Here is a 26,942-nt window from a genome sequence, read left to right as displayed (position 1 = left end):
CTCATGGGTCTTTGGTTCCTGAATGACCTAATAGGTTGATCCCAGACTTGGATAGCCAGCATTTCACAAAGGCAGGTTAAATTTCAACCCAGCATGTTATGGGACCAACCGCTGAGTTGATAGGTCTTTTGGAATCAATAGTTTGGGACACTGTGTACTTTTCCGTCACTGTGGCTGATAACAGTTTCATTACGGTTGTAAAAATCAGCTGCAGAAAGGCAAGAGAGGGCATAATATTGTGCCCTGGTAGGCAGACAGTTGGCATCTTCACATCACTTGTACATGGAAATAAAATCTGGTACACATTTAAAGTGGGCTACCGCTTCACTATCATTTGTTTCCCATCCCATTGTAAGGGCTTCCTGTGATGCAGTGAGTTTCCTCCGAGTGCTCTGGTTTCCTCCCACGTCCCAAAGACATGTGGGTTGGTTGGTTAACTGGTTGCACCAAGTGTGTAGATGCGTGGTAGAATCTGAGGGGAGTTGATGAGTATCTGGGGAGAATGGGTTGCAGGAAAAATTAAGTTGGGGACGAGAAGGTGAACCCTATGAAGCAGTACAATCTCAGAGGGCTGAAATGACCTCCTTCTACGTCATAAGGACATTTGGAAATCACATGTCAGAAATCCCCAAAGTGAATTTCCTTGAAATCATGCCTGCAGTGATTGTGGAAATATAAAACCATTTTACTTCTTGAGGAAAGTTGAGGATCTCCACAAAGGGAGATGAGAAAAACCAAACAGGCTCTAGGACTAACAAATCACTTGTAAATTAGTCTCTGGTTGTACTTACGATCTGGGGGATGGTCTACTAGTCCAGCTAAAAGGAGAAGTGCGGCTCCAGAGATAGCAACCGACATGCCTGAAGACATTCAAAAATAAAATAGGGAAGTGAAACTAAGCACAATAATCCAAGTGAAATATGGATTAGTGCAGCCTTAGTTAGAACATACATATCCCTTTATGGTGCTGAAAACAAAACAGCTACCTGGCCTACCTGGAATGAACTGGGATAAACGTTTCTGAAAAGTTACAGATACATATCAACCCTCTGGGCTCTGGGAAATTTACTTGTGACGTAAATTGACTGTGCATTACTCCTGTGCTTAGTACACCTGCACAGCAGAATGGACAAAAGAGACGGAATTTTCACAGTTAGATATATCTGATGCTGTCACTGAGCAGTCTGGGGAAGATTGCAGTGACACTGAGTTAGTGTTCATACATCTTTCAGCAATCATACAATATTTTGATTTTTGCATTTAAAACAAATCTATTCTAAAAAGGATTACAATTTGTCTTAACATTGTATGCTACCAGTCTTTTCCTCCAGTCTTACAGACAGTCCAAGTATTGCCTTCATTTTTTCCTGAATAAGCGACTGGAGGAGTGTTTGAAATGTGCTTGGGAAATGTCTGAGGCTCTCGGAGAATGTGACGAAGAACTTTCAGCAAAACCGATGGGATCCATAAACCAGAATCAGAAGGGACATTTGCGTCAAGAAGGCAGACAGAGTCTAATTGTGGCTGGTTTCAAGTTTCACACACTTTTTCAGTGCATTGCCAGCTCCTCAAGGCTTGTGCCAGTTATGTGTATAACCTTGAGGCTTATCATACAACATCCAAATGGTCTCTTGCAATCTTGTGGACGTAGCTGAACTTGAAACAGCAGAGGATTGAAGATCAAGCCATGTTGTCTTGATGTACGGTGAGCTGCTCGTAGCTGGGTAGAGAGCTGTGTCTCGAGGCAACGGCTTGTAAAACGGTTCCCTGCGGCGGATGCTGAGCCTGTGAGTTTGAATGTCCCTCCTGGTTGGCAACCAATCGGTGCAGCATATCTGTGATGGTGTTTAACTTCTGATCCATGTCCACAACCTACCAGAGAAAGGAAGTGCAATCACTCAGTGGAGATTTGACAAAAGAGGGTGAACCAGAAGGAAGATTGCAATCAGCTGGTTTTAACATAGCAACTTCATTCATTTGTTATATAGGAAGCAAACAAAGCAACAGCGCTTCCCTCAACTTCAGAACATCCCCAAGCATAAGGCAGTGATGCACACAAAAGTGCTGGAGGAACTCAGCAGGTCAGGCAGCATCTATGGAGGGAAATAAGCAGTTGACGTTTTGAGTCAAGGCCCTTCATCAGGACTGGGAAGGAAGCCAGAACAAGGAGGTTGGGTGGAGGGGGAGGAGCACAGGCTGGCAGGTGATTGGAGGACTTAAAACATTGACACTGGCGTTTTCTAAATGTCGACTAATACACCGCAAGGCCCCACAAACTGAAACGTGATAGTGGCCTGCTAATTTGCTTTTGTCATGAAGCTGGTGGAAGGTTAACTATTGGCCAACATGCCAAGGAGAGCTCCCCTGCTCTGCTTGTGCCATGGGATCTTTTACATCCACCTGTTACTGGCAAATGAGGGCTTGGTTTTCCAAAGAAAGTTACTTCCAATAGTGTTTGTTACAGCACTGAATACTCTGCCTGAATCTCTGATCTGCAATCCAGCAGCAGTGATGCCACTGTGTAATTAAGCCAGCCACTGCATACTGGTGTGGAGTAAAAGACCTACATTTGGCTACATCTCCTCAGGTTAAGAGAAAAATTTGTCCATCAGTCTGCAAATGCCACTTTGGGAGAGGTTTGGCATCGTTTTCCACTTCACATCACCTGGAGTTCTAAGGCTCAACAAAGAGGCGAGAGGAGACCCCATTCGAATATTGCCTTAAAGTCTCACTAGGTCTTGGCATGTGAGCATGACGATGGTCTCTACACCTCAAACAATCATTACCATCACCACTGCGCTCTCCCCAACCACAACCCCACCCCGACAAGCTGTAACTGAGATCCTGAAGATATTGCAGAATCAATAATATGAGAGGCTGATAACAAATCTTCTTCCTGCTCTCTCCTCAGTTGACCCCAGGGGGGGAAGGCTCCTGAAGACACCTGACATTAGGGCTTGTGTCAGGATCCTCTGGATTGGAAAACTCTAGAAGGCTTGTGTGTGCAGCACAAACATTATGACCAGAATCCAGTGAGTCTTGCTAATTCTTTCCTAAACACCGCAGTCCTGGATTGAGTTGACTAATTTGTTTACACCACAGGTGTGATCAGACTTCAAACGTACTTAAAACCGTGATGTTCCACAGATGTGGATAGTGCTAAAGTTCTTTCTTAATTGACTTGTTAATCCTGAAGTGTTCAGAGTAACTTTGCTAAATCCTTGTGATTTATATCAGGGGATGTACCAAAATTCAGAGAGCTCACAACGGGCAAGTCAAGTAACAGTCTAATGCAGTCATATTGATGGAATTATGGCCTGGAAATTCAATTGAATAACACTATTTTTTTCAGAGATCTCATTGTGGCTTTGTTCTATGTAGGAACAAAGGAGCAGAACTGCAGAGGTGAATTGAGGGTGATTGCCCTTCTCTGCACTTGGCTGTCAAGGAGTCTTTTAAATCATAATCAATATGAATCAAGAGAAAAACTTTTCACCAGCTCATCACAATGGGAGATGTTTGTAGTTGCTGGAGATCTCGACTACATGAACTTGGTAGGGCTGCGACCTACCTCAATCATCTCCAATTATTTCAGTGGTCACACATGGAAATTGCTACTGATGATTGCACTGTGATTTGTCCCATTCACAACAGCTCAATAATAAAGCAATAAATGCCTACATGCAACTAGCCCTGGACTACATATTGGTTTGGGCTTTTGGTGGAAAGTAACATTAGTTCCACAGAAGTGCTGACAATGAGCATTTCTGGCAATGTCTGAACATCTCCCACAGGATATAGAACACTACAGCACAGTCCAGGCCCTTCGGCCCATGATGTTGTGCCGACATTTTCTCCTGCTTTAATATCTATCTAACCCTTCCCTCCCACATAGCCCTCCATGTTTGTAGTTGCTCCACTCTCCTTGGCCCTCCATTCTCCTTGGCATTCAACAGGTCTACCACTGATGCATCTTCCACCATTGATCTCCCGGAGTTCACCATTGATCAAAGACTTAATTGGACCAGCCACATAAATCCTGTACTTATAAGGGCAGGCCAAAGACTGGGAAACCTGTGGCAGGAGACTCATTTCATGACACCCAATAGATTTTCAAACCATCGGCAAGTTAATGGGATAGTTCCACTTGCCTCAGTGAGTGCAGCTCCAACTATAATCAACAAGCTCAACACCATCCAGGGCAAAGTAACCTGTCTGAAGAATGAAAAACACGATGACGCTGGAGGAACTCAGCAGGCCAGGCAGCATCCGTGGAGAAAAGCAGGCGGTCAACGTTTCGGGTCAGGACCCTTCTTCAGGACTGAAGATAGGAAAAGGGGAAGCCCGATATATAGGAGGGAAAAGCAGAGCAGTGGTAGGTGGACAGAAGAGGGGAGGCGGGGTGGGCACAAGGTGGTGATAGGTAGATGCAGGTAAGAGATAGTGATAGGCAGGTGCGGGGGAGGAGGGGAGAGCAGATCCACCGAGGGGTGGGTCAAAGATAAGGAGAGAAAGGAAAAAAAAAGGTTAAAAAAAAGGAGAGATAGGCTAGGAAAGAAGAGAAGATCGTTGGGGGGGAGGGGGGATGGTTGTGGAGATGACCTAAAGTGGGAGAATTCAATGTTCATGCCCTCAGGCTGCAAGGTTCCAAGATGGAAAATGAGGTGCTGTTCCTCCAGTTTGTGCCTGGAATTGTCCTGGCAGTGGAGGAGGCCGAGGACGGACATAACAGTGATAGTGTGGGAGGGGGAGTTGAAGTGACTGGCAATGGGGAGATGCAGATCGCGGTTACGGACGGAGCGCAGGTGTTTTGCGAAACGGTTACCTAGCCTGCGTTTGGTGTCGCCAATGTACAGGAGGCCACACTTGGAGCACCGAATGCAGTAGGTGATATTAAGGGAGGTGCAGGTGAGTCTCTGTCTCACCTGAAAGGACTGTTTGGGTCCCTGGATGGAGGTGGTGCAGGGGCAGGTGTTGCACCTATGGTGGCAGCAGTGGAAAGTTCCTGGGGTGGGAGTGGGATGGGTGGGGGGAGGTGGAATGAACTAGGGAGTCGCGGAGAGAGCGGTCCTTGCGAAAGGCAGAAAGGGGTGGGGAGGGGAAGATATGCTTGGTGGTGGGGTCCTGTTGGAGGTGGCAGAAGTGGCAGATAATGATGTGTTGCATACGTAGGCTGGTGGGATGAAATGTGAGGACGGGGGGACCCTATCCCTGTTGGGTCTGGGAGGGATGGGGGTGAGAGCAGAGGTGCGGGAAATGGCAGAGATACGGGTGCAAGCTCTCTCAACCACAGCAGGGGGGAAGCCACGGTTAGTAAAGAAGTTGGACATCTCGGATGTCCTGGAGTGGAAAGCCTCATCATGGGAGCAGATGCGGCGGAGGCAGAGAAATTGAGAAAAAGGGATAGCGTCCTTGCAAGAGACAGGGTGGGAGGAGCTGTAATCAAGGTAGCTGTGGGCGTCAGTGGGTTTGTCGAAGATGTCGGCAGATAAGGACCATCCTGAGATGGAGACGGAAAGATCGAGGAAGGAGAGAGAGGAGTCAGGGAAGTAACCTGCTTGATTAGTAGCCATCAACTATTGGCACAACTTAGCTGCAGTGATTGCCACTTGTAAGGGTAATCTCAGCATGATCAACACTGCTTGGACAGCACTTCCGTCCAACACTTTCAACCACTGATCCCTAGCAGGACATGAGCGTTAGCTCTGCAAGTTCTCCAAGCCACACACCATCCTGATTCAGAAAGATATTGATGATCCTTCATTATTTCAGAGACAAAATCCTGGACCAGCTGACCACTATTTTTGCTACAAGAGAATACCTTAATTCGAGGCAGCGGCTCATCACCACCTTCTCTCGAGCAATGAGGGTTGTGAAAAAAATGCTGGCACCATCCATATCCCGTAAAATGAGTAAAAATTAGGAGATGCTTGAGTGGGTCTGATGCACCCCAGATGCTATAGTGCTGGAAGAAAGATGCAATATTTTGGAGTGATTCTAATATGCAGGTATGTGAAGCTTAGATAAGAGTTGCCCATGGAAGGAAGCAACTGCGTCCTTATTATATATGGAGAGCTTTATATAGTCAGAAATGGATCCTACAGATTACACTGTTCAGCAGCAGCACGGGGTTGAGAGAGTCTGCGGAATTAAACAAAAAAGTGCCCAGTACGTTTACCAGGATGCCTTCGAACATTTTATTATATTGAAGACACTATATAAATTGCAAGTTGCTGTAGTTGTATATTAAACAGTTAAATCAAACCACAATGGACCAGCTTGGGCATGTTTTTTTTCTTTTGTTCTTACCAAGGAACAAACTCCTTTGTGTTAATCTTCCCGTGGTTTGAACAAATTGCAGATTACAGCACATTTTTTCCCAAGACCCAGTCTTTTCTCCCATAACCTGCCCAGGTAATTTATTTTGATTATAGAAAATAGGTTTTATGCAAACAGGGGAATCAATAGACAGAGAATTTCACAGTGTGGGAGGTGGGAGAGTCAGCATTGTTTGGCCAGGTGTACCAGTGAGATTAGCATTCTGCCTCTGTTGCAGGCCAATGCTCTCGAGCTGTTTTAATTACCAGCTAAACTGGGGCCTGGGACCAGGTGCAAATCCCTACCCCTGCTGTTCCTTTCAAATACATAATACAGTCTACAGTTTAATATTGATGTTCTGCATTGACAGTGTAATTGGAATTGTGTGAAAATCGGACTTCCAATGTTACCGGACGGGACAGGGATGGTTCATTGAATGACTGACTTTCTGACAGGGAACCTTGATAACTGGGCATGCATATTCGATCTGAGGAAATGGATGGGGCCTTGGTTTAACATCTCATCAGAATGGTGGTACCTCAGCCAGTCTCAGGCTCCCTCAGTGCCGCTTGAACCCATGAACGCTCTGAATCAGAAGCAAAAATGTCGGCCATGCGTCACAGCGAATACCAGATTATTAAATAACAACAAACTGTGAAACAAATAATTATTGAACAAAATGACAATGCAAGTGCTATTTTCCCACTTCCCTGGCTGTGCTTAGTTTTCAACAGCACCCGTGATAAATACAAAGAAAATATTCAACGCTACACAGAAACTATTTTTGGAGGGGTCCAGTCAGGTGTCCTGGGGCTCTGCTGTTTCAGAGATTTTTGCCTCCTCCTGAGAGCAGGTTCCATTGTAATCAATGGCAAAGCTTGGATTTCAGTCAGATCCCAGCCCTGAAAAGGAACATTCAGCTTGTGCCCATGAATCTGACTCTGAACTTCCCCTAATCACATCTCATCTTTCACTAGTCTGTGCCTTGTGGCAGGTCACTGCATTGGAATGTTTAAATATTACAGGTGCAGATCTTTTTTGCTAATGGCTTTTATACTCACTGATAACTTGTTTTCCTAACCAGGCCTGCACACAAGCTATCCACTTACCAAACTCTCACATACACATTATTCACACTAAATTACGTTGAATACTAACTCCCACACTCCATATCTGCTGCGGACAAAAACACCATGGTGCCAATTGTCCTATCGCTAATCTCAGTTCTTGCATATCATAGGCAGAAAGAATGGACCAGTTAAGCCAAGCCTTCACCTCTTTGGACGTGCCACAGATCCAGTTGGCAGCACCCTCATCTCCGAATGAAGATTGAGAGTTCGAATCCAGCTCCAGGGACCTGAGTACATTCTGGGGTAACAATTCTTGGCATTTTCATAGTGCCAATAAGTAGGAATGGGAAAGCTGATTTCTTTTCACGCTGCCCACAAGTGTTGAGGCCAATTGAAATATCCCTATAACCAGTCCAAGTTCTCAGTTAACTCAGGATACAGGAGTAGGCCCCCTGACTCTTCTGACCTCCCCTATCATCCAACACGATCATGGCTGATCTTCCCCAGGCCTCAACTCCCCTTCTGCGTTGTAGCTCTCATTTCTCTGATCTTGCAAAAATGTATCTACCTCCTCTTTAAATACCTCCAACAATCTGGCCTCCACAACCCTCTGAGTACAGAATTCCAGAGATTCACCTCCCTCTGCAGGAAGAAATTCCTGCACACCTCAGATTTAAATGACTGCCACCTATTGAGCGGATAGTTGAGAACTTACAATTATTTAGTGAATCATCCAAGGTACTTTGCAGGAACATTATCAGACAGAATTTGACGCCCAGCTACATAATAATGTAGATGACCAAAAACTAGGTCAGAGCGCGAGATCTTAAGCAATGTTTTAAGGGAGGAAAAGAACGTCGAGAAGCAGACACGTTTAGGAAGGGAAATACAGATCTTAAATCCTGAGTGGTCAAAGATATGGTCGCCAACAGTGAAGCAGTTAACCTTTGAGTTGCATAAGTTAGGACTGGTAGTTGGAGGAGGTTACCAACATAGGGAGAAGGCAAGGCCGTGGATGAATTTAAGAAGAAGGATGGTAATTAAGCAAAACTTGTACTTTAGTTTTGCTTAATTAGGCCAATATAGGACAGTAAACAAAGAAGTGATGGGTGAATGTGATTTAGAGGCATAGATTCAGAGAGTAATACAGCATGGAAATAGGCCCTTTGGCCCAAATTATGCATGCTGACCAAGTTGTCTACCGGAGCTGGTCCCATTTGCCTGTGTTTTGGCCCACATCCTTTCTATCCATGTATCTGTTGATGCAATTAATGCTTAGTAAGTTTTAGTTTATGATGGGTGGATCAATGGAGTCTGGTTGGAACTACATTCAAGCAGTGTAGACTAGAAGGCATGGACAAAGAGGAACTAAGGTGAGGCTTTGGTAGGGTGATGTTATGGACATGGAAACAGCTGGTCTTCATGTTGGTACAGACATGTAACAAAACTGTTATCTCTCAGTCGCAATAAGTTTAGTTCAACTTCAGGCAGTTTCCAGGGAGAGTGATGAAGTCAGTGGCTGGGAAATGGATCACTCCAGGTTAGACACATTACAGACTCCAATTCATTAATTTAAGAATAACATGAATTCTCTCAATATCTTGGATAAACGTCTCCTCTCAACGTCATTAAAACTAGATTAACAATGTGTTAATGTTTATGGGATCTTCAAATGCACCAAATGATTATGGCATAACATTGGCCATTCCATCTCAAAGTAAAGCATTGCATATAAGAAACCTTGATCTGTTTTTGAAAAGTTTCTCAAAATAGGTGTTAAAATAGCAGAAAAAAATGATTTTTTTATGGCTAAACAACTCTGTGCCTGACAAAGGTTGCACACCAAGCATTTCTGATGTAGTGTCTCAATGGTCAGTTTTGTGGATAACAGCATCTTGGTGATTTACATCACAACATTTACCATTTTGGAAATGGTAAGTGTAGCCAACTCACCATTGGTTGTTTTATATGATAGCACGTGCCAAGTCCTACCCATTGGGAGCTCATAACAACTGCCTGGATCCTTACCACACTTCTAGCTTTCAATTAGCCTTCATACGCTAACAACCACATCTGCCCGTAAATGCAAATTTCAATCTGGTCTCCTCAGAATGTTTGGTTGGTTAGTGCAATGCCTGGCACCTACCCAGAATATTGCAAACGTAAAGTATTGCTTCCTGGATGAGTTGCGGGGTAGTGGCTGTTTCTAGTTGAGAGAGGACAACACCAACAACAACTCAATTGCCCTGATTCTACAAAAACTCCATGGCAACAAACCCTCCAGCAACAAATGCCACGAACAGACTTGATAACCACCTTTCGGCATCTGCTGGGGATGCGTGACCTTAGGAAAGAATTGCAAACAAAAACACTGCAAAATTAAGTAGGGGAATGTTTGAAAAAAAAATGTTCTTTTGTTACTTTACAAAACTGCAGGTAACCATTAATCCATCCAACCCACTCTTTCAAATCTCCCATCAGTGTCCTCATCAAAGTTCTAGAGATCACTCCCTACATTGAATTGCTCTTCTCTTATCCATTCGGAATTGTAAATGATAAGTTAACCACTGTCATTTTGTTTCAACCCCTGCTGGTAACCTGGTTCACAATTCTAAGTACTCTCACTAAGAAAAAGTCATTTAAATTTCTACATCCAGAGCATATTATCCATCTGTATGTAACTTCCCATCTCTTCTTCCAGTTGTTTCTCTTTCTTCTTCTTCTCAGAGAGTGAAGTTTCAACTTCCCTGATATGGAAAGACCACGTATGTATGTAAGGAATTGGCCTTCCTGACTAGACATATTACAAGAAAAGATAGACGAAATAAGGTAAACGGAGAGAAGCGTTTCCAATTAGTAGAGGGTTCAATTTTGGCTGAAAGACAATATTTGGTGTGTGTGTGGGGGGGGGGGGGTGGGGTGTTGTGGAGGTTATTAATGGGGGACTGTGTGGAGAAACTTTTAATGCAGAGAATAATTGTGATCTGGAACCTACTGCCTGTAGGGTAATATAAACAGAGCCAATCTGAGCTTTTAGAAGTGAATTGTACAGGCACTTGAGAGAGAATAACTCGTTTGGCAGTGGAGAAAGTAGAGGAGGAAGGGAGCAACAAGACTCAAGGAATAAATCCAATGGATCTAATGGCCTCCTTTTGTGCTCTAACAGTTCCATAACCCACTTCCCTTGTCTGAATTGTACGATATAATTGTTATGACTTCAGCTGCAATGCTCAGGATTTCCTGTAGGCTCTCGCAACCCTGCCATCTCTTTACCTTTTAGCGGTAAAAATGGACAAACAATCACAACTTGTTAAATCCACCACTCTCACGTCCTCAGATACCACTTCCCCATTTCCATCTGAAAACGCTTGAGTGTATCTTTGCAGCCAGATTTGACTCCTGAATAGCTATAACTAAGCTGTTATTCACTTTCGTATTCCCCAATGTATATTTCACTGTTTCCCCCTGCAACTCTTATCAGCTTTCTGTCGTTCTACCACTTGATTCTGAAGTTCTCTCGTTCCTGCTCCTTCTCTGTACAATTGCAATTTTATTTTATACATTCTTTGTAATCGCCACTTCCCTTTTAATCCATCGGTTTTGTTTTTTTTTTGGTCTCAAATTCTTCAGAAATAGACTGCCATTTTGGAACAAAATTTATATGCAGTTTTAGTTAGTTGTCCCTTTGAACATGATTATTCCACTTGTCAATTTAGTCTTAGTCATAGAGACATATGGCCCAGACACAGGCTCCTTGGTCCACCATGTCCTTGTACCTATCTATACTAATCCCATTCACCAGTAGTTGGCCTGAATCCTGCTACGTATTGGTGATTCATCTGCTTGTCTAAATACTCAAATGTAAAGATAGTCAAACACATCATGAGATAGGTTCAATCTGTTTTTTGAACGGGAGGTGATTCCAAGCTCTCTTTGACCAAAGACATACAGTGTGCTGTATTCAGCTCAATTCATAGTAGCCACAATCAAGTAGTTCCAGAAATAAGCCAATGACAACTGAGGAAAGTGCTAACTGAAGTGAAGATTTGGTTCAGTTAATTGGGTCTCATAGGCCTGGATCTGGCCCAATCCTTCAACTCACCTTGTGCCTGCTCCAAACTGTTCAGGAAGCAGAGGAATGGTGAGCTGGCCTTCCGTACCTGAGGGGAGTCCCCTCAGGTTGGCTGGGCTCCCACTGGCACCTGAGCCGCAGGAAGTGGATCCCGAGGCTCTGCCTTGTAATGTTTGCTACTATCAAACTCCCTGATAATTAGAAACTTTGAAAAAACTGTTAGGATATATAGAAATAATTTAGTACCAAGTCATATAGTGTAGCGGTTAGCGTAATGCTTTTGCAGCGCCAGCGACCCGGGTTCAATTCCGGCTGCTTTCTGTAAGGAGTTTGTACGTTCTCCCCGTGTGTCTGCGTGGGGTTGCTCCGGTGCTCCGGTTTCCTCCCACATTCCAAAGATGCATGGGTTAGGAAGTTGTGGGCATACTATGTTGGCGCCAGAAGCATGGCGACGCTTGCGGGCTGCCCCCCAGAACACTCTACACAAACGATGTATTTCACTGTGTGTTTCGATGTACATGTGACTAATAAATATATCTTATCTTATCTAAATAATTAAACTTAATTAAAAATACCTGGAGCATTTAAAAAAAAAGTAAATTAATTAAACCTTTGTGCAAGGGGTTGTCAACTTCAGTGAAATGAATAGGTTGTGATCCTTACATCAGTCAGAGCCAGTGTAAAGCTAAGGGACCAGATGGGAAGGACATCTGGCCCCTCATTGCAGTGCGTTGGTGGTCCACTGCAGTCCGGCGATGGTGCAGCATCAGGATCTGACCTTCAGCTCATCCTCAGTTTCTGCACTTCGACGCATGGGCGCAGATGTCTGAGTCAAGGTGAGCAACGAGCTAGAGGAGCCAACAGTTCCCGAAAGAACTTCCTAAAGAAATTCAGCACTGCCTTGCTCACTAGCTTTGCAGAAGCATTTCAAGTCATTGAAATCTTCATAGGAAACGATAAAGTAAACTAATTATCTCCCAAAATTAGAGAAGATTATATAAAGGAAAAGGACTTTTATTTTAAAAGGGTGTCTGTAAAAGAATAGTCTAGCATTAAATTGTTATTTTAATTGTGTACATAATTAAATATAATCATTATTTTTACTTGTTTTCTCTATGTTTAATAAATTTGATTGCTATTTTAATTTTAAACAAAGTCTGACTTGCTGCCCTCTTGGTTTCAAAGACCAAAACTAAATGTTATGGAGCCTCAATGAATAAGAAATACTAAATTGAGTTTACTGTTTGTTTTTGCCAAGAGTGTTTTCAAAAGCTTACTTAGATCACAAGACAAACATGAAGGTAGAGGGAGCTGGGACTCACCCATAAAAGCGATCTAAGATATCAGAGCCAAGATAATCCAGGGAAAGATTTAAAAACATCCTAAATGTAACAACCTATATGAAAACAAATTGACTTTAAAGCACTAGTTCTTTCCTTCATATTTTCCTGTTTTAAGTAGCTTTTTTCCCATTTTATTCCATTTAGGCAATGTTCCATCTCCAACCTTAATTTTCACTTCTAGAATCCAATTAACAAACTTGAAATCATTATTCGTTATTACTTGCTCATTAATCCAGTATTACTTTCCCAACCGTGCATTCATTCACCAATTGTAAAAAGGATTCCAGGAGTACTTCAGTAGAGGTTGTAATATGGAGATTGTCCTCTCTGTAAGTCTTGTCCAAATCACAAGTGATTGCAAATGAAGCTTTTTTAGTGGCCTTCCACAGAACCTCCACTTTATTTGGTGATCTCCTACAACATATTCACACTACTAACATTCCCCAGAGAACTTTGATGGGTGCTTTCCTTGATAAGTCACAACATCACTTTCCAATTCTTGAATAACACATGACTCTGGAGATTATACTCTTCAAATAGTTAAGTTTCAGTAACAGTTGCAATAAATTTCCAACTCACATCCATTCTTTTCCCCCATATCCTTGGAATTCTAGGGTAGGGACATGTTCGGCACAGCTTTGTGGGCCGAAGGGCCTGAATTGTGCTGTGATTGTTCTATGTTCTATGAATTCATATCCATATATCTAACATCTGTAAATATATCTAACATCTGTAAATACCTAACTCCTTCCCAATAACTGGTCCCCACTGCACTCTTCTCCATCCCTTGTTTAAACTGTGACTTTCATGAAGATTGTTACAAAAGCACAGCTTCAGCTTTCCTCAGAAATGATCCCACTAGGACTGGACCTGGAAGCACCTCCCTCACATGCACTCACCCAGACTTTCTCAGTCTCTCCCAGATGGGTACAGAGTATGGAGAGGGCAGTAATTTTGTCATCCATCACCCCACTGGCATTTTGTTGTCTTTTCCCTGGCTTCTGAAGGCTCTTTTATGGATCTTCACTCTACACCTCCCATACTGGTTGCTCCCCTTTTTTTGTTTTCTTCCCACCTCAGTCAAGTCCTGAAACCCAGAACATCCAAAGCAACATGCTATTCGGGGTTCCTGGTAGTACTTGCAGTATATTCCATCAATCCCTTATAACTGCATGTAAGTTCATCTTGTCTGTTGACCTTTGCTACCCTGAGCCACTGAAACACTCAAGCTCTTCCCCCTTGCCAACTTCCAGTGCTGAAAATCTGTCAGTTATCTTTAGCTCCACAGACTCAGTGTCTTGTCTTTAATAAAGCCTCAAGGTTTGCATCCAGATCTTGTTGTTTGCTTCACTCTCTCTCTCTATCAACTACCTCTTGGAAGTACGTTGCTTCACATGCCTTGCTACCACGCAGAGTGTAGCAATGTTGGTCCTTGAGCCTAACGAGTCACTTGGGGAGGAACACAATTGATCAGCACTCGTGGATATTTACCTGCTACCTCTCCCCTCACCTCCATCCCCTCCACCACCACTACTCACCTCCCAGAGGCATTACTGATCTATCCCAGAATACAACACATGCACCATTAAGCTCTTCAGTAAATATCACAGTTCAGTTGTCCACAAGCAAATGCAGTGAATTCCCAAAACCCAAAGGTGGATTCCCATTTTATTCTGGGGGAGTTTTAGACTTTGCTATGGTTCCTGATTCTGTACCTGTGAAACAACATGACGGCACCAGTCAGGGGTGCTGAAGGTTCAAAGAGCAGCCAGCAGCCAAACTCCCCACAAAGGGAAATGGCAAACTCCCTCAGACAAAATGACAGATTCATTTGTTTTTCAATTGATAGAACCCAATTGTACAGGCAAACACAATATCAATATTTACCAATAATGTAAGCCATCTGTTCACACTAAAGAGAAATTCTTCTTTGCATTTCTTTTTGTCAATAGTGCAAAGTTCCCAGAGTTTTACTGCAGAAGTTTGAGCTCTTTTGTGGGCCCAGGAACTTAGGCCTAGGCTGAAGAATTCATTTGATTCCTGCTTAAGATGCATTTGTTCAGGAAAGTAGAATTAAGTAAAGGGCAAAGAAGTCAAACAAAATTCTTCACTGTGAGTAAACTGGATTCAACAGTTTCATATGACAAACTACAGGCTGTTTGGGTAACGGAAATTCACCCTTACAAAATTCACAAGTCACTACCCAAAAATTTGAGATATGGAATAAGATTTGTTCTCATGGAATTTATGTGAAAGAAAAGTAAATAAATAAACACATTTTATTTCAACTTGCGTTTCTTGACATATGTGCAAATGACATGGCTTTTTGTTACGGAAAATCGGATTGTTTTCTAGGAATGCAACCCCTTGTAATGTGAGGGTTACCTGTAGTAGCTTTGGTCTTTGAAACTTGCCAATTCTTTTGCTGATTATTAATTGTGGGATATTGCCCTTAGTGTGATATTTTTGTGTATTACTAACAAAGGAAAGATTCCTCTCATTTCACTCGTTTACCAAAAGAGCTTGGATAATCCAACAGGATCGTTTGATGATTGCTTTCCTTCTCTGCCTGTTCCTGTTGCAAAGAACATCTCTCAATACTTACATTCTTATTTTGCATTAACATAGAATTGAGGCCATGCCTGTAACACTGTGTACAGGTTTGGTCTCCTTTTCTAAGAAAGGATGTACTTGCCATAGAGGAAGTACAGCAAAGATTCACTAACCAGACTGGTTCCAGGGATGGCAGGATTGCCCGATGAAGAGAGATTGAATAGACTGGGACATTGTCCTCTGGAGTTTAGGAGGATGAGAGATCTCATCAAAACATACAAAATCCTTAAAGGGATTGACAGGCTAGATCCAGGGAAGATGTTTCCCCTGGCTGAGGAGTCTAGTCCCAGCAGAACAGTTTGAGAATAAGGACCAGGCTGTTTAGGACTGAAATAATTTCTTTATTCAGAGGGTGACAGTCTTTAGAATTCTCTACCCCAAAGGGATTTGGAGGCACTACCAATGAGTTCATTCAAAACACTGATCAATAGATTTCTGAGCATTAAGGGAATGAAGGGTTATGGTGAAAGTGCTGGAAAATGGCACTATGGTAGCAGACTTAACTAACGTGAAAGTAAGAAGCTCATATCAGTGAGAATGAATTGCCGTGAAGCTGTGAGCTTGTGATAAAAATTGAACTGGATTACCCTGCTCTTTAGGGAAATAAATCAGCCATCTTTACCCAGTTCAGCTTACATGAGATTTCAGTTCAATGATACAGAATATTAACCACCAACTATTGGCGGGGTTAGCAAGCCATTCAGTTGTATTACACCACTACAGGTAGTTCACAAGTAGGGTTGCCATCATCTTCTAAGGCCAGTGGGCAATAATTGTTAATAACACATTGTCAATAACTCAGAATGAATTAAAAAGATCCAGCCCCCAGATAACTCATCATTGAGTCCAAATTACAATTGCATTCTGCATTTTTTAAGTGCTATGTAATTGAAGATCAATTTCTCTGGAATAAACTGTGATGATAACCACTTCTGGATTGTTTTGTATCACTGCGGAAATTTAATGGGGAAATTTCTGGCTGAGTCACATGTGGAACCCCGACACGTTTTCTGTATCTTTGGGGATGCATGGGATGACTTCATTTCCTCGTAAAATCCACCTTTCGGAACAACGAGGAGGGACTCGGATCAACATTGCGACCACATCATTGGACATGCCCAAGCCAACATGGACTGCCCATTCCAGCACCGGTCTGGGATGCTTGCCAGATGGGTGAATTACTTATCTTCATTACACCCAGTACTGCACTGATCTCGCTCACCATCCCCAAACACCTAGACAGCAATCCCTCATGACCCTGCTATTCTTACCCTCATTGAAAACGCCAGTCCTCCATCCCCCTCCAACCTGTTGGCCTTCTTATCCACCCTCACCTATATTGGCTGACTTCCAGTTTCTGATGAAGGAGAATATGTCGTATGCCTTCTTCAGCACCCTATCTACTTGTCTTGCCACTTTCAAGAAGCCATGGACTTGCCACCCCAAGATCCCTCTGTACATCGATGCTCCAATGGATACTGCCGTTTGCTATATATTTGCATTTGACCTCCCAGATGGCATCACCTCGTACTTGTCTGGATTAAACCACATCTGCCATCTCTCTGCCCAAATTTCCAACTGATCTATATCCTGCTGTATTCCTTGATGACCTTCCTCGCTATCCACAACGCCAACAAATTAGTAACTGTCAGCAGATGAAACATGCTTCATGGTTATGGGAAGTGAGTGCTGATCACCATCTAGTAAATAAAGACAAAGCTTGCATTGGTGTGGTGCCTTTCAAATTCTCTGGACATTTTACAGCCACTAAAGTCTTTGTAGACAGAGTTGTTACAGAGAAAATATGGCTGCCCAGCTGCACACTGCAAGTTCTTACAAGCGACAAGGGTAAATGACTGAGTCACCTCTCTTAGGGGTACCAGTGGCTAATGGATATTGGGCAGGAGACCAGGGAGGACTTCCCTGCTGCCCTAAGAATGACAAACTAAAGGGCAGATGGGACCACAGTTCCAAAGAATGTCACCTCGAACTGTGTGGCATTGTTTCACCAGTGCATTGGGGTGTCAGCCTGGATTTTGTTGCCAAACAAAATAGGATGGGGATCTATCAGGGAGAAGAGAGATTAAACCCGTTAACTAAAAGATGTACAGTTGGCAAATCGTCACAAAGTCTGTCTCACTTGAGCAGTTTTCTTTTCCTTCCCACCAGAGTTCTTAAGTGCAGCAAAGACGGGCAAAAGAGAGTCCAACCCCAAATGAGGAAACAAGGCTCCAATTGCCAAGTCTCCCTGGGGTTTGGCATATTTCACTTGAAACACAAGACTCAGATGCTGCAGTCTGATCTCAGTACGGGACAGTCCGGATCATGTGTTGAAGTCCATGGTGTGGGACTTGAACCTATTATCTTCTCAAGCCAGCATGAATGCTACCGCTGAGCCAAGGTTGGCAGTGGTATATCATATATTAAGTCCTCTTCTGAAATTCTGCTTAAGTTGTTTTTTGTAGTATTGAGGACAAGAAAAGTGTGTATTTGTTCTTCCAATTTACATTGCAGGTGCATGTAGAGTATAAGAGCGGTTTCTCATATTTCTTTCTCATATTTTCTTACAACAGTAAATGCAAAGGAATTGAGTACTGTCAGACATGTTTTGGGCTATATTTAGTGCACCATATTATCTTGGGGTGGAGTTAAAGGTGTGTTCATATGTAACATTATTACACTGAGGGATAATGCTGGATCTATATTCCTGATATTAGGTAGGGACATGGAAAGAAAGAGAATTTGGAGATAAGATTTGTTGAGTAAATCTTGGACGTGTGAGTTATTGCATGGGCAATAGTGGGTTGAAGTGAGAGGAACCAAAATAGTGATATATGTTAAATTCGTGACCAATTCACTATCACCTGTTTAACTCAGTTCACAACATTTAGTTCTACTCTTCTGAAATTAATATAAAAATTAACAACCATGTTTTTTTATTTAATAAGCCTAAGTTGATTTAAATTTTAATCATTATTAAACAGTACAAACCTAGAAGTTTTAGCCACTGTTATGGGCTAATAAACTTCAAATCAACAACAGAGTGGCCTTCACCTTTGCTGAACAGAACATTCTTTCATTGGTAGCACATTGCATGCCTTTGCAGTTTTATAAACAGGCAGATCTGCGATAAATATATATTAATCATATGGAAGACACCGTGAAGCTTAAAGTATTTTGACCTTTTCCAGACAGTCACTGGACTCAAAGATTCCTTCCAGTTAAAAAAAATCTTCCAAATAATGATAAAAACTGCATTATAAATTCTGCAAAACACAGTGATCATGTGGTGTTTACGAGTGCAAAGAACTAGCCTGTACTGGTTTCAGTTGAATACAGTGGCAAAAGTTCATACTTGGTATCCTATCTGGCCTTGATTTCTCACTAATACAACACCAAAGTTCTGAACTAGTGTTGAAGTAAACACCAGTGCCTGCAGAAAAAAAATGTATATGCACTTGCCTAAGGTTTGAAAGCAAACACAGCATGAGGGTGTTTTATTATGGAGGATAAAATCTGCCTTACATTATTGTCTAATTATCTTTTTATTAAACATAAGGGATAAGTGCTTTGCTTTCGTGAGGGCCATTAGGAATTGATCAGGAAATCATCAGCATGATCAGACCAAACTTGCACCTATTTATAAAATGCCTGTCATATTCTTCTGACATTTCACAGCCGGTGAATTATCTCTGACAATATTATGTAGAAAAATTAAGAGTCAGACTGGTTTTCTTTTCAAGCGTGACTCCTGAAGTCAATCAGAAGGTATTTCCTGTCAGAGTAAAATTCCTTTGGCCTACTGTAATTGTCTGTCTGTTTCTTCTCCCTATTTTTCAGAGTGGGGGTCCATTTCACTGGTAGACGGTCCTTCTGCCCAGTTACCTGAGCTTTGATCAAAGAGCCAAAGAGACTTTAAAAAGACCTGTGTAAACCTTGGGGCACGAGCGGATGCTGGCATTTGACAGCTTGGGGCAATTTAGCGTTGCTGGAATTTTTTTCAAGAGTATTTCAGTATACAACAATTTATTTGAAAATCTATTTAAATATTTACAGTGGCTGCTGTCAGACATGTGGAATAAATATATTCTTTTGGAATAAACAACCTAACACTGCAGAGATTTTGCTTCACTATCTTTCTGGAATCATTCATACTGAGACTGGTGGATTTGGTATGGATAAAAGGAACCAGAAAAACAGGTATATGTGAGGGTTACCAATAGCAGACCTCTTGGCATTTGCAAAATGCATTGTTCCTCTCACAGCATCACCTGCAGGTGTGAGAGGTACGGCATGGAATGCTGACCTTCACATCAGTTTTAAGATATGTGAGAAATTTGATCTCACAGTGCTGCAAATAGCAGTACTATGCACTTGAAATTAAAACAGAAAATGGTGGAAACACTCAGCAGGTCAGGCGGCGTCTGCGGAAAGGGAAACGGAACCAATGTTTCAGGTCCGAGACTCTGACGCTGAGATCTGGGTGTGTAATCTGGGTGGGGGTGTGAAGAATAAGGCCCAAAATGAAACTGAGAGGAACAGGGAAGAGCTAGAGTGCCAGTGGGGTGAGGTAGGCTCCCCTTCGTGCTGAAGAGTCAGAGAGTCATAGAATTACGCAGGGGTCAGTGTTGGGGCCGCTTCTTTTTACCTTGTACATTAACTATTTGGATGATGGAGTAAATGGTTTTGTGGCTAAGTTTGCGGATGACACCAAGGTAGGTGGAGGAGTAGAGAGTATTGAGGAGACAGGAAGGTTGCAGAGAGACCTAGATAATTTAGGAGAATGGGCAAGGATATGGCAGATGAGATTCAACATTGAGAAATGTGCAGTTGTACACTTTGGAAACAGAAATAAGTGGGCAGATTATTATCTAGAAGGAGAGAAAATTCAAAGTACAGAAGTACAAAGGGACCTGGGGGTACTCGTGCAGGATACCTTAAAGGTTAACCACCAGGTCGGATCGGTGGTAAAGAAAGCGAATGCTATGTTGGCATTCATTTCGAGAGGTATAGTGTATAAAAGTAAGGAAGTGTTGATGAGGCTCTGCGGGGCACTAGTGAGGCCTCATTGGGAATACTGTGCACAGTTTTGGACCCCATATCTTAGGAAAGATGTGCTGATGTTGGAGAGGGTTCAGAGGAGATTTACAAGGATGATTCCCGGAATGAAAGGGCTTACATATGATGAGCCTTTGTCCGCTCTTGGACTGTACTCACTGGAGTACAGAAGAATGAGAGGGGACCTCAGAGAGACATTTAAAATGTTGAAAGGACTGGACAGAGTAGATGTGGTCAAGCTGTTTCCCTTGGGGGGTGCGTCCAGGACCAGAGGGCACAATCTTAGAATTAGAGGGTACAGGTTTAAAACAGAGATGAGGAGAAATTTCTTTAGCCAGAGGGTGGTGAATTTGTGGAATTCCTTGCCACCTACAGCAGTGGAGGCCAGATCATCGGAGGCGTTTAAGGAAGAGATAGATAGATATCTAAATAGTCGGGGTATCAAGGGATATGGGGATAAGGCCGGAAATTGGGGTTAGAATATTGTGGTTTTTTTTGCACACCCCCCCCCCCCCAATTTCTCATTTCTTTTTCTTTTTTCCCTTTTCTTTGGAGCGGACTCGATGGGCCGAATGGCCTACTTCTGCTCCCTTGTCTTGTGATCTTGTGAATTACACACAGCGTGGAAACAGGCCCTTCGGCCCAACTCGTCCATGCCAACCATGAGGTAGACCCATTTGCCTGAGTTTGGCCCACATCCCTCTAATCTTTTCCTATCCCTATATCTGTCGAAATGCCTTTTAAACATTGTAAACAAGGAAGGAAGTGAATGCAGCTGGGCCTAGGCAAGCTGATTCACAAGTCTCAAACTAGTCCCAAATGGACACACGTTACTGCTGATGGAAAGGGGTCAGGGAGACGGCACATAATCAGGGTCGCAGTGCTGGAAATAGTTGGCCTAGTGTTGGCTTGCTTATCCTCCCAGGAGGATTCTGCACAGATAGTGTTGGTGGTATCTTTCCAGTGCCTAGAGGCACTGGAAATCCAGGTCTCAGAATCATGTAGGAGGGCAGGGATCGTTCTGCCTGGTAGATTATGAGTTTTGTGCCAGGACTGAGATCTGTACAATCTTGCTATCATCTCCAGCATGGTGTTGGGAAGGAAGAGGAATAAAGCCTTATACGTCTCGATACTAGATGATCTCGATAGTAACTGTGAAACATGCCTGAAGTATATGCATGCAGAAAAGAAATAATTTGGATCTATATGGCACCTTAAACAACCCCAGAATGTTATGAAGAACTTTGTAGCTAATGAAGCACTGCAGAAATGTCATCACCGTTGTAATGCAGAAAACATAGCAAACAACTTGAGCAAAGAAGATTAGATAACCTGTTTTTAGTGACAGTGGTTGAAGGATAAATAGTGGGAAATGCAGCACATTATGTGTTACCAATTGGCATGGTTGTGACAGTATCCTGCCTCTTGATTAATTTGATGGAAGCTCCTGAAAATCTTCCAGTCCTCTTTTCTTTGTTGACGTGATGTCATTTAAACTTACATGGCTAGCTGAAGTCAATAAGAAACTGATTGTATAAAGCAAATGATTTATAATGCATGGGATGTTGGTCTGGGAGAGAACACTGACGTTGCCTTGCTCACTAATTCTCTCTCCTCCTTTCAGCTTACATGTTGTTTGGTGCTTGCGTTGCTCAGCTGACTTCCACTTGGTGTTATTTATAAGCTGGAGTCTTTCGACATCACATGAGCTATCCTGTCCAAAAGCATAGCATGGTTTACTCTGATCCACAGGTCATAGAAGCAAATAGTCACAGATCTGAACAGCACAGAAATAGGCCCTTCAGCCCACTATGTCCATGCTGACCTTTTTGCCCATCTACACTAATCCCATTTGCTTGTATTAGGTCCATGTCCTTCGATGGATGACAGGCAAATATCAAGGTTGCATGATGTCACCTAAAAGGGACACTGATAAAGCACCTACTTGCAGAGTTAATAGCAAACTATTAATGTTTGGTTAAGCCAGCAGTACTGGGTACCTATTCCAAATTGCTTGACACAGATTGGAAGTTTCTCAGAATCAGATTCAGAATAAGGTTTATTATCACTGAATTATATCTCGTGACATGTGTTGCTTTGCGGCAGCAGTACAGTGCAAAGGCATAAAATTACTATAAATTACAAAATAAATAAATAATACAAAAAAGAGGAATAATGAAGTAGTGTACATGGGTTCATGGGAATGAGTTTCTTAAGGAAATGGTATCTCACCTGTTCAACTTATTTCCATGTTTATTGCTGCCAACCCCATCCTTTGTTGAAAATTTCCAAAATCATACAGCAGTTTTGTAAAACAAAAGCAATTGATAAGTTACCGACAGATGCAAACTTCAAGGAGAATTTCACAACCGCTGGGGCGGAGGTAAATGGATCAGAGCGAGGCTCCACGGAGCCTGGTACAACTGAGCCTTCCTGCTATGAAGGGAGCAGAATTGCTCTGCTTTCCTTATTTCTGAATCTGCTGAATCTAATCCAAAATAGATTTGATGCTGATTGATCTTTCTGACTGGATCACACTACCAATCCATTACCTCTTAACTACCTGTACTACCTCAATGCACTCTGTACTAACTCAATGTAACTACACTGTGTAATGAATTGACCTGTACAATCCGTATGCAAGACAAGTTTTTCACTGTACCTTGGTACACTTGTACTCACTTGGTACAAGTGACAATAATAAACCAATACCAATACTTTGTAAGAAGTTCTTCTCCCTTAGATATCTGGAGAAATTATAAGGGACGCTATGATTCTTATTCATCTCTGTCGTCCCTCATTAGTACACAGGAATAAACAAAGACACAATGGGTAAGGCAGGGGAACAGAAATAGAAAGAGGGAGGAGAGGAAGAAGATATTGGAAAAGAACATAAAGATGCAGAGAGTGAGAGGGAAAAAAAGGGGAGAGGGAAGACCGATCTCTTGAGGCCCTCCTGGCAGCCATATGGTTTCGTGCAGTTGTAAATGCTTCACATTTACCAGTTCAGCCATAAACTGAGGTTGGATCTGACCCTCAGCATTGAGAAAGGAAAGGATGCTGGTTTGTAATGGTAGTTTCGTCAAATAACTTTTCCCTGAGCTTTCATATAGAGGGTAATATCCTTCCAGTCCAAACCTCCATAATCGATTTTCATTTTCATTCCCTGTTGATCCAAAGCCAGGTACCATTCTTAGTCGGGGAAAATGAGCCTGCCCCTACCTGTCACCCACTCTTTCTTCTGTCACAGTCGTGGCCCCTAGGAGTTATGGGAGAAAGGCCTGCTCGGCTCATTTAAATGTGCTTACTGAAAAAAACTTTGAAATAAGTGTGTACTTTATTAGAGAGAGGAGCCAATTTCCAGTGTTTCTCCTGCCCTTGCTGGTGTTTTCATAACTTGTCATTGAGTAGAACAGTATAACTGTGTGTCAGTGAAATACAAGCTGCTGGTGTTAACCTCCCCCACCCTATTACTAGCCCCACCGTCACTCACACTGAGTCTGTACACTTTAACAGCCAGAGTAAAGTCTTCAGGGTTTGCTCTCGGAAGAAAATCCCAAATGGGTTGTTTTTCATCCTAAACTGCCAAGGCATTACTACTATGCCTCCATAAATCAATGTCCCAAGCCTTGCATGGAACAGTCGGCAGCGGAGCCACCACCAGGAATCACAGAACCTGTTCTGAGAATTCCAGAGATCTGCTGTACGACACTGCTTGACAGCCAGCTCCTGATGCCTCACGCCAAGCTGACCTTTATGTTCCCTAAAACGGCATCAAACTTGCATTTATTTAGCACATCCAAGATGGCAATACACTGCAAGCCACAAACCGTTTCAAACGCAGGGGACGATTCAGCTCATTCAGTGTGGTGTCGAGATCTGGGCTAAATGAAAACAGGGAGATCAATCTTAACTGCACCACTGACACTGGCACGGTGTAGAAAACAAACAAACTTTCCCTGACATTGCTGACTTTGACCTGAAGAGTTTGTCCGCAGGATGAAGTAACTGCCCAAAGCTACCTAATGTACACAAACCTCATACTCTTATGTTGAAAGAACCCCCAATGCATTGTGAATGGAGTTTAATTAGTGAACACAGAAACAGGCCATTCAACCCCTTGAATCTATTCTGCCACTCAACAGATCATGACTGATCTTAACTCCGTCTAGCCATCTTAACTGTGTCTTTGTCACTTCATACACACGCCCAAGTGATGTCAGTTTAGAATTTTCAGTTACTTTGCCCCCAACCACATTTTGAAAGGGAGTTATCTAGATTTCCAGTTGTTTGCAGTTGAGTAAATGTTACCTGACACCACTGCAGGTGACAAGAGCGGTGCAATGGGTGCTGCTGCTCCTTCACAGCTCCGTGGCCCAGAGTTCAATCCTGGGTGCTGTCAGTGTGGAGTCTGTGTGCTCTGACTTTCTTGCCAAGGGTCAAACCCATTGCCAGACAGGAAGAGGCCTTCTGAGGCAAACCGAAAGCTTTCCTCTGTGGAGCCCCATCGAGCAGAAGTGGTCTTTGCAAAACTGTCCCATGGTCTCCCCTTTTTCCCTCCATAGAAATTAATGATGGGCTGTGGAGCCCTCCCTTAGCGCTTGCCCGTGGCAGCGAACCTGCTGAACTTTCCTTTCCACCTACTGGCCAGCAGCCAACTTTGTGTGGGTAGGTGATAGGTTTTATGTAAGTGAGGTCTTGACATTTCAGAACTTGCTTGCACAATTCACACTCACCCCTCCCGACTACCACACTAAACTAGTCAGGGTTAAAATCAAAGAGATGTGATCACCCAATAAATGAAGATGGAAATACACAATAATTAAAATCTTAAAATGCCTTAATTCAGTTCAAAGTTAATCATTTCATATGATTCTAGACGGTAAGGTGCTCAGAGCAGAAGACACGAAAACAACTTGGACTTCAATTTACTGAAATTTCCCGAGATTCTTCACAAAATGGGGGTCAACTGAGAAGTAAGGAGAAGAGATAAGAAGTGAGGTCGTGAAAATAAGTATTGAGAAGGGTGAGTTTAACAAGAAGGAGGGGTTTGAGAATAGTTTTCCAGGATACAGTGTAGGTTTGAATGGTTGAAGACTTGAGTGCCTTCGACTTATCAGAGTTGGAAAAGCAGAGATCCAAATGGGAATGAAGAACTGGAGGTTGGCAGGGCTGATGAGAAGAGACTTGTAAATGGTCAGCCTGGAGACGACGATGAGGTGAGGGGAGAGTAGGAGCAAAGAATTATGGACCTTTGTCCATTTGTGTCACTGTTGGCCTGAATTGGATTATTTAGATTAATTCCAGTTCCAGCTCTTGGTCCTTAGCCTTGCAGATTATGGGTCATCTAGATACTTTGTATATATGGTGAGGGTTTCAGCTTCCAGCATCCTTTCAGGCAGAGAATATTCATGCCACATAAATGAGGTAAGATTGGGGTGGAAAACTGTTTGAATGGAGGAAGTAACGTGTTCTGATGGTGAATTTCAAACATGACATTGCCTTTGGTCAATTATTTCTTCCGAGATAATTGACTTCAAGATAGGTCATGTTTGAGGTGCCACAACTGACCTTGCTCCTCAAGATCAGCGAGGGGAAAATCAGTCAGGTTTTCTTTCTCTTTCAATCTTTTTATTAGTTTTCAAATTAATACAGATTAATATATAGCATCAATGTTTGTACATGTAATACAAAGAGATCAGGAGAACAATCATGGCATAGGTAATCATAATGGACAACAAAATATAAAAAAACTGTAGATCCAATGATCTCTTAGTAAATGAATATAATATAAAAGAAGGAAAAAGATTTATTATATAAATAAAAAAAAGAAAGAGAAAAAGAACCCAAATCAATAAGAAAAATTATAAACAATATCTAAGCTAAACAGAAAAATTTCAAAGAAAAGCAAACAAAAAAAAAACTGGACTAATATTTCTCAGTAGAAACAGAGCAATATTATGTCGTCAACTCCATTCCTCTAAGTTGGAAAGTTATTGAAAGGGGATCTATATCATGTGAAAATATTGAATAAATGGACTCCAAATATCTTCAAATTTAAGCGAAGGATCAACAGTACCACTCCTAATTTTTTCCAAGTTTAAACATGATATAGTTTGAGAAATCAGTCAGGTTTTAATCCGACAATTTCTCCAAGTGTCTCCACCACCTACAAGAATTTGGTAGTATTTCTACACTTAATAGCACCCAAGAAGCTCTACAAGATGCAGGACAAAGTAGTTGGTTTTATTAGCCTCAGCAATATCCTTCTCCTCCATCACTAGTGAGCCATGGCTATAATATGTGTCATAATTTTGCAGTCCTGTTTGTGACATTGTTGAAGAACCATAGTCACAAGAAATACAGCAACTTAGGAAGAAGACTATTCTCAGCTGCTTCAGTCATCTAGGTATAGTCTAACAGAACTGGTCTTCCAGTGTGGTTCATATCCAGAGATGATCATTGTAA

General features: G+C 42.4%; 1 protein-coding gene across 2 annotated transcripts in view; it reads right to left on the bottom strand.

The window, feature by feature from the left end:
- Positions 1-1,221: 1,221 nt before the first annotated feature.
- LOC127577750 (potassium voltage-gated channel subfamily KQT member 1) overlaps positions 1,222-26,942 on the bottom strand; it is a 638,072-nt gene continuing 612,351 nt past the window's right edge. For both annotated transcript variants that reach the window (XM_052029275.1, XM_052029276.1), the window contains exon 17: positions 1,222-1,872. In XM_052029275.1, the coding sequence (XP_051885235.1) occupies positions 1,681-1,872 (192 nt within the window). In that variant the 3' untranslated portion in view covers positions 1,222-1,680. The remainder of the gene's footprint in view (positions 1,873-26,942) is intronic.

Source organism: Pristis pectinata, chromosome 14 (genome assembly GCF_009764475.1).
Source record: "Pristis pectinata isolate sPriPec2 chromosome 14, sPriPec2.1.pri, whole genome shotgun sequence".
NCBI lineage: Eukaryota > Metazoa > Chordata > Chondrichthyes > Rhinopristiformes > Pristidae > Pristis > Pristis pectinata.
The sequence above is the reverse complement of the archived record's forward strand: the minus strand, read 5'-3'. Positions and strand labels throughout refer to the sequence as shown.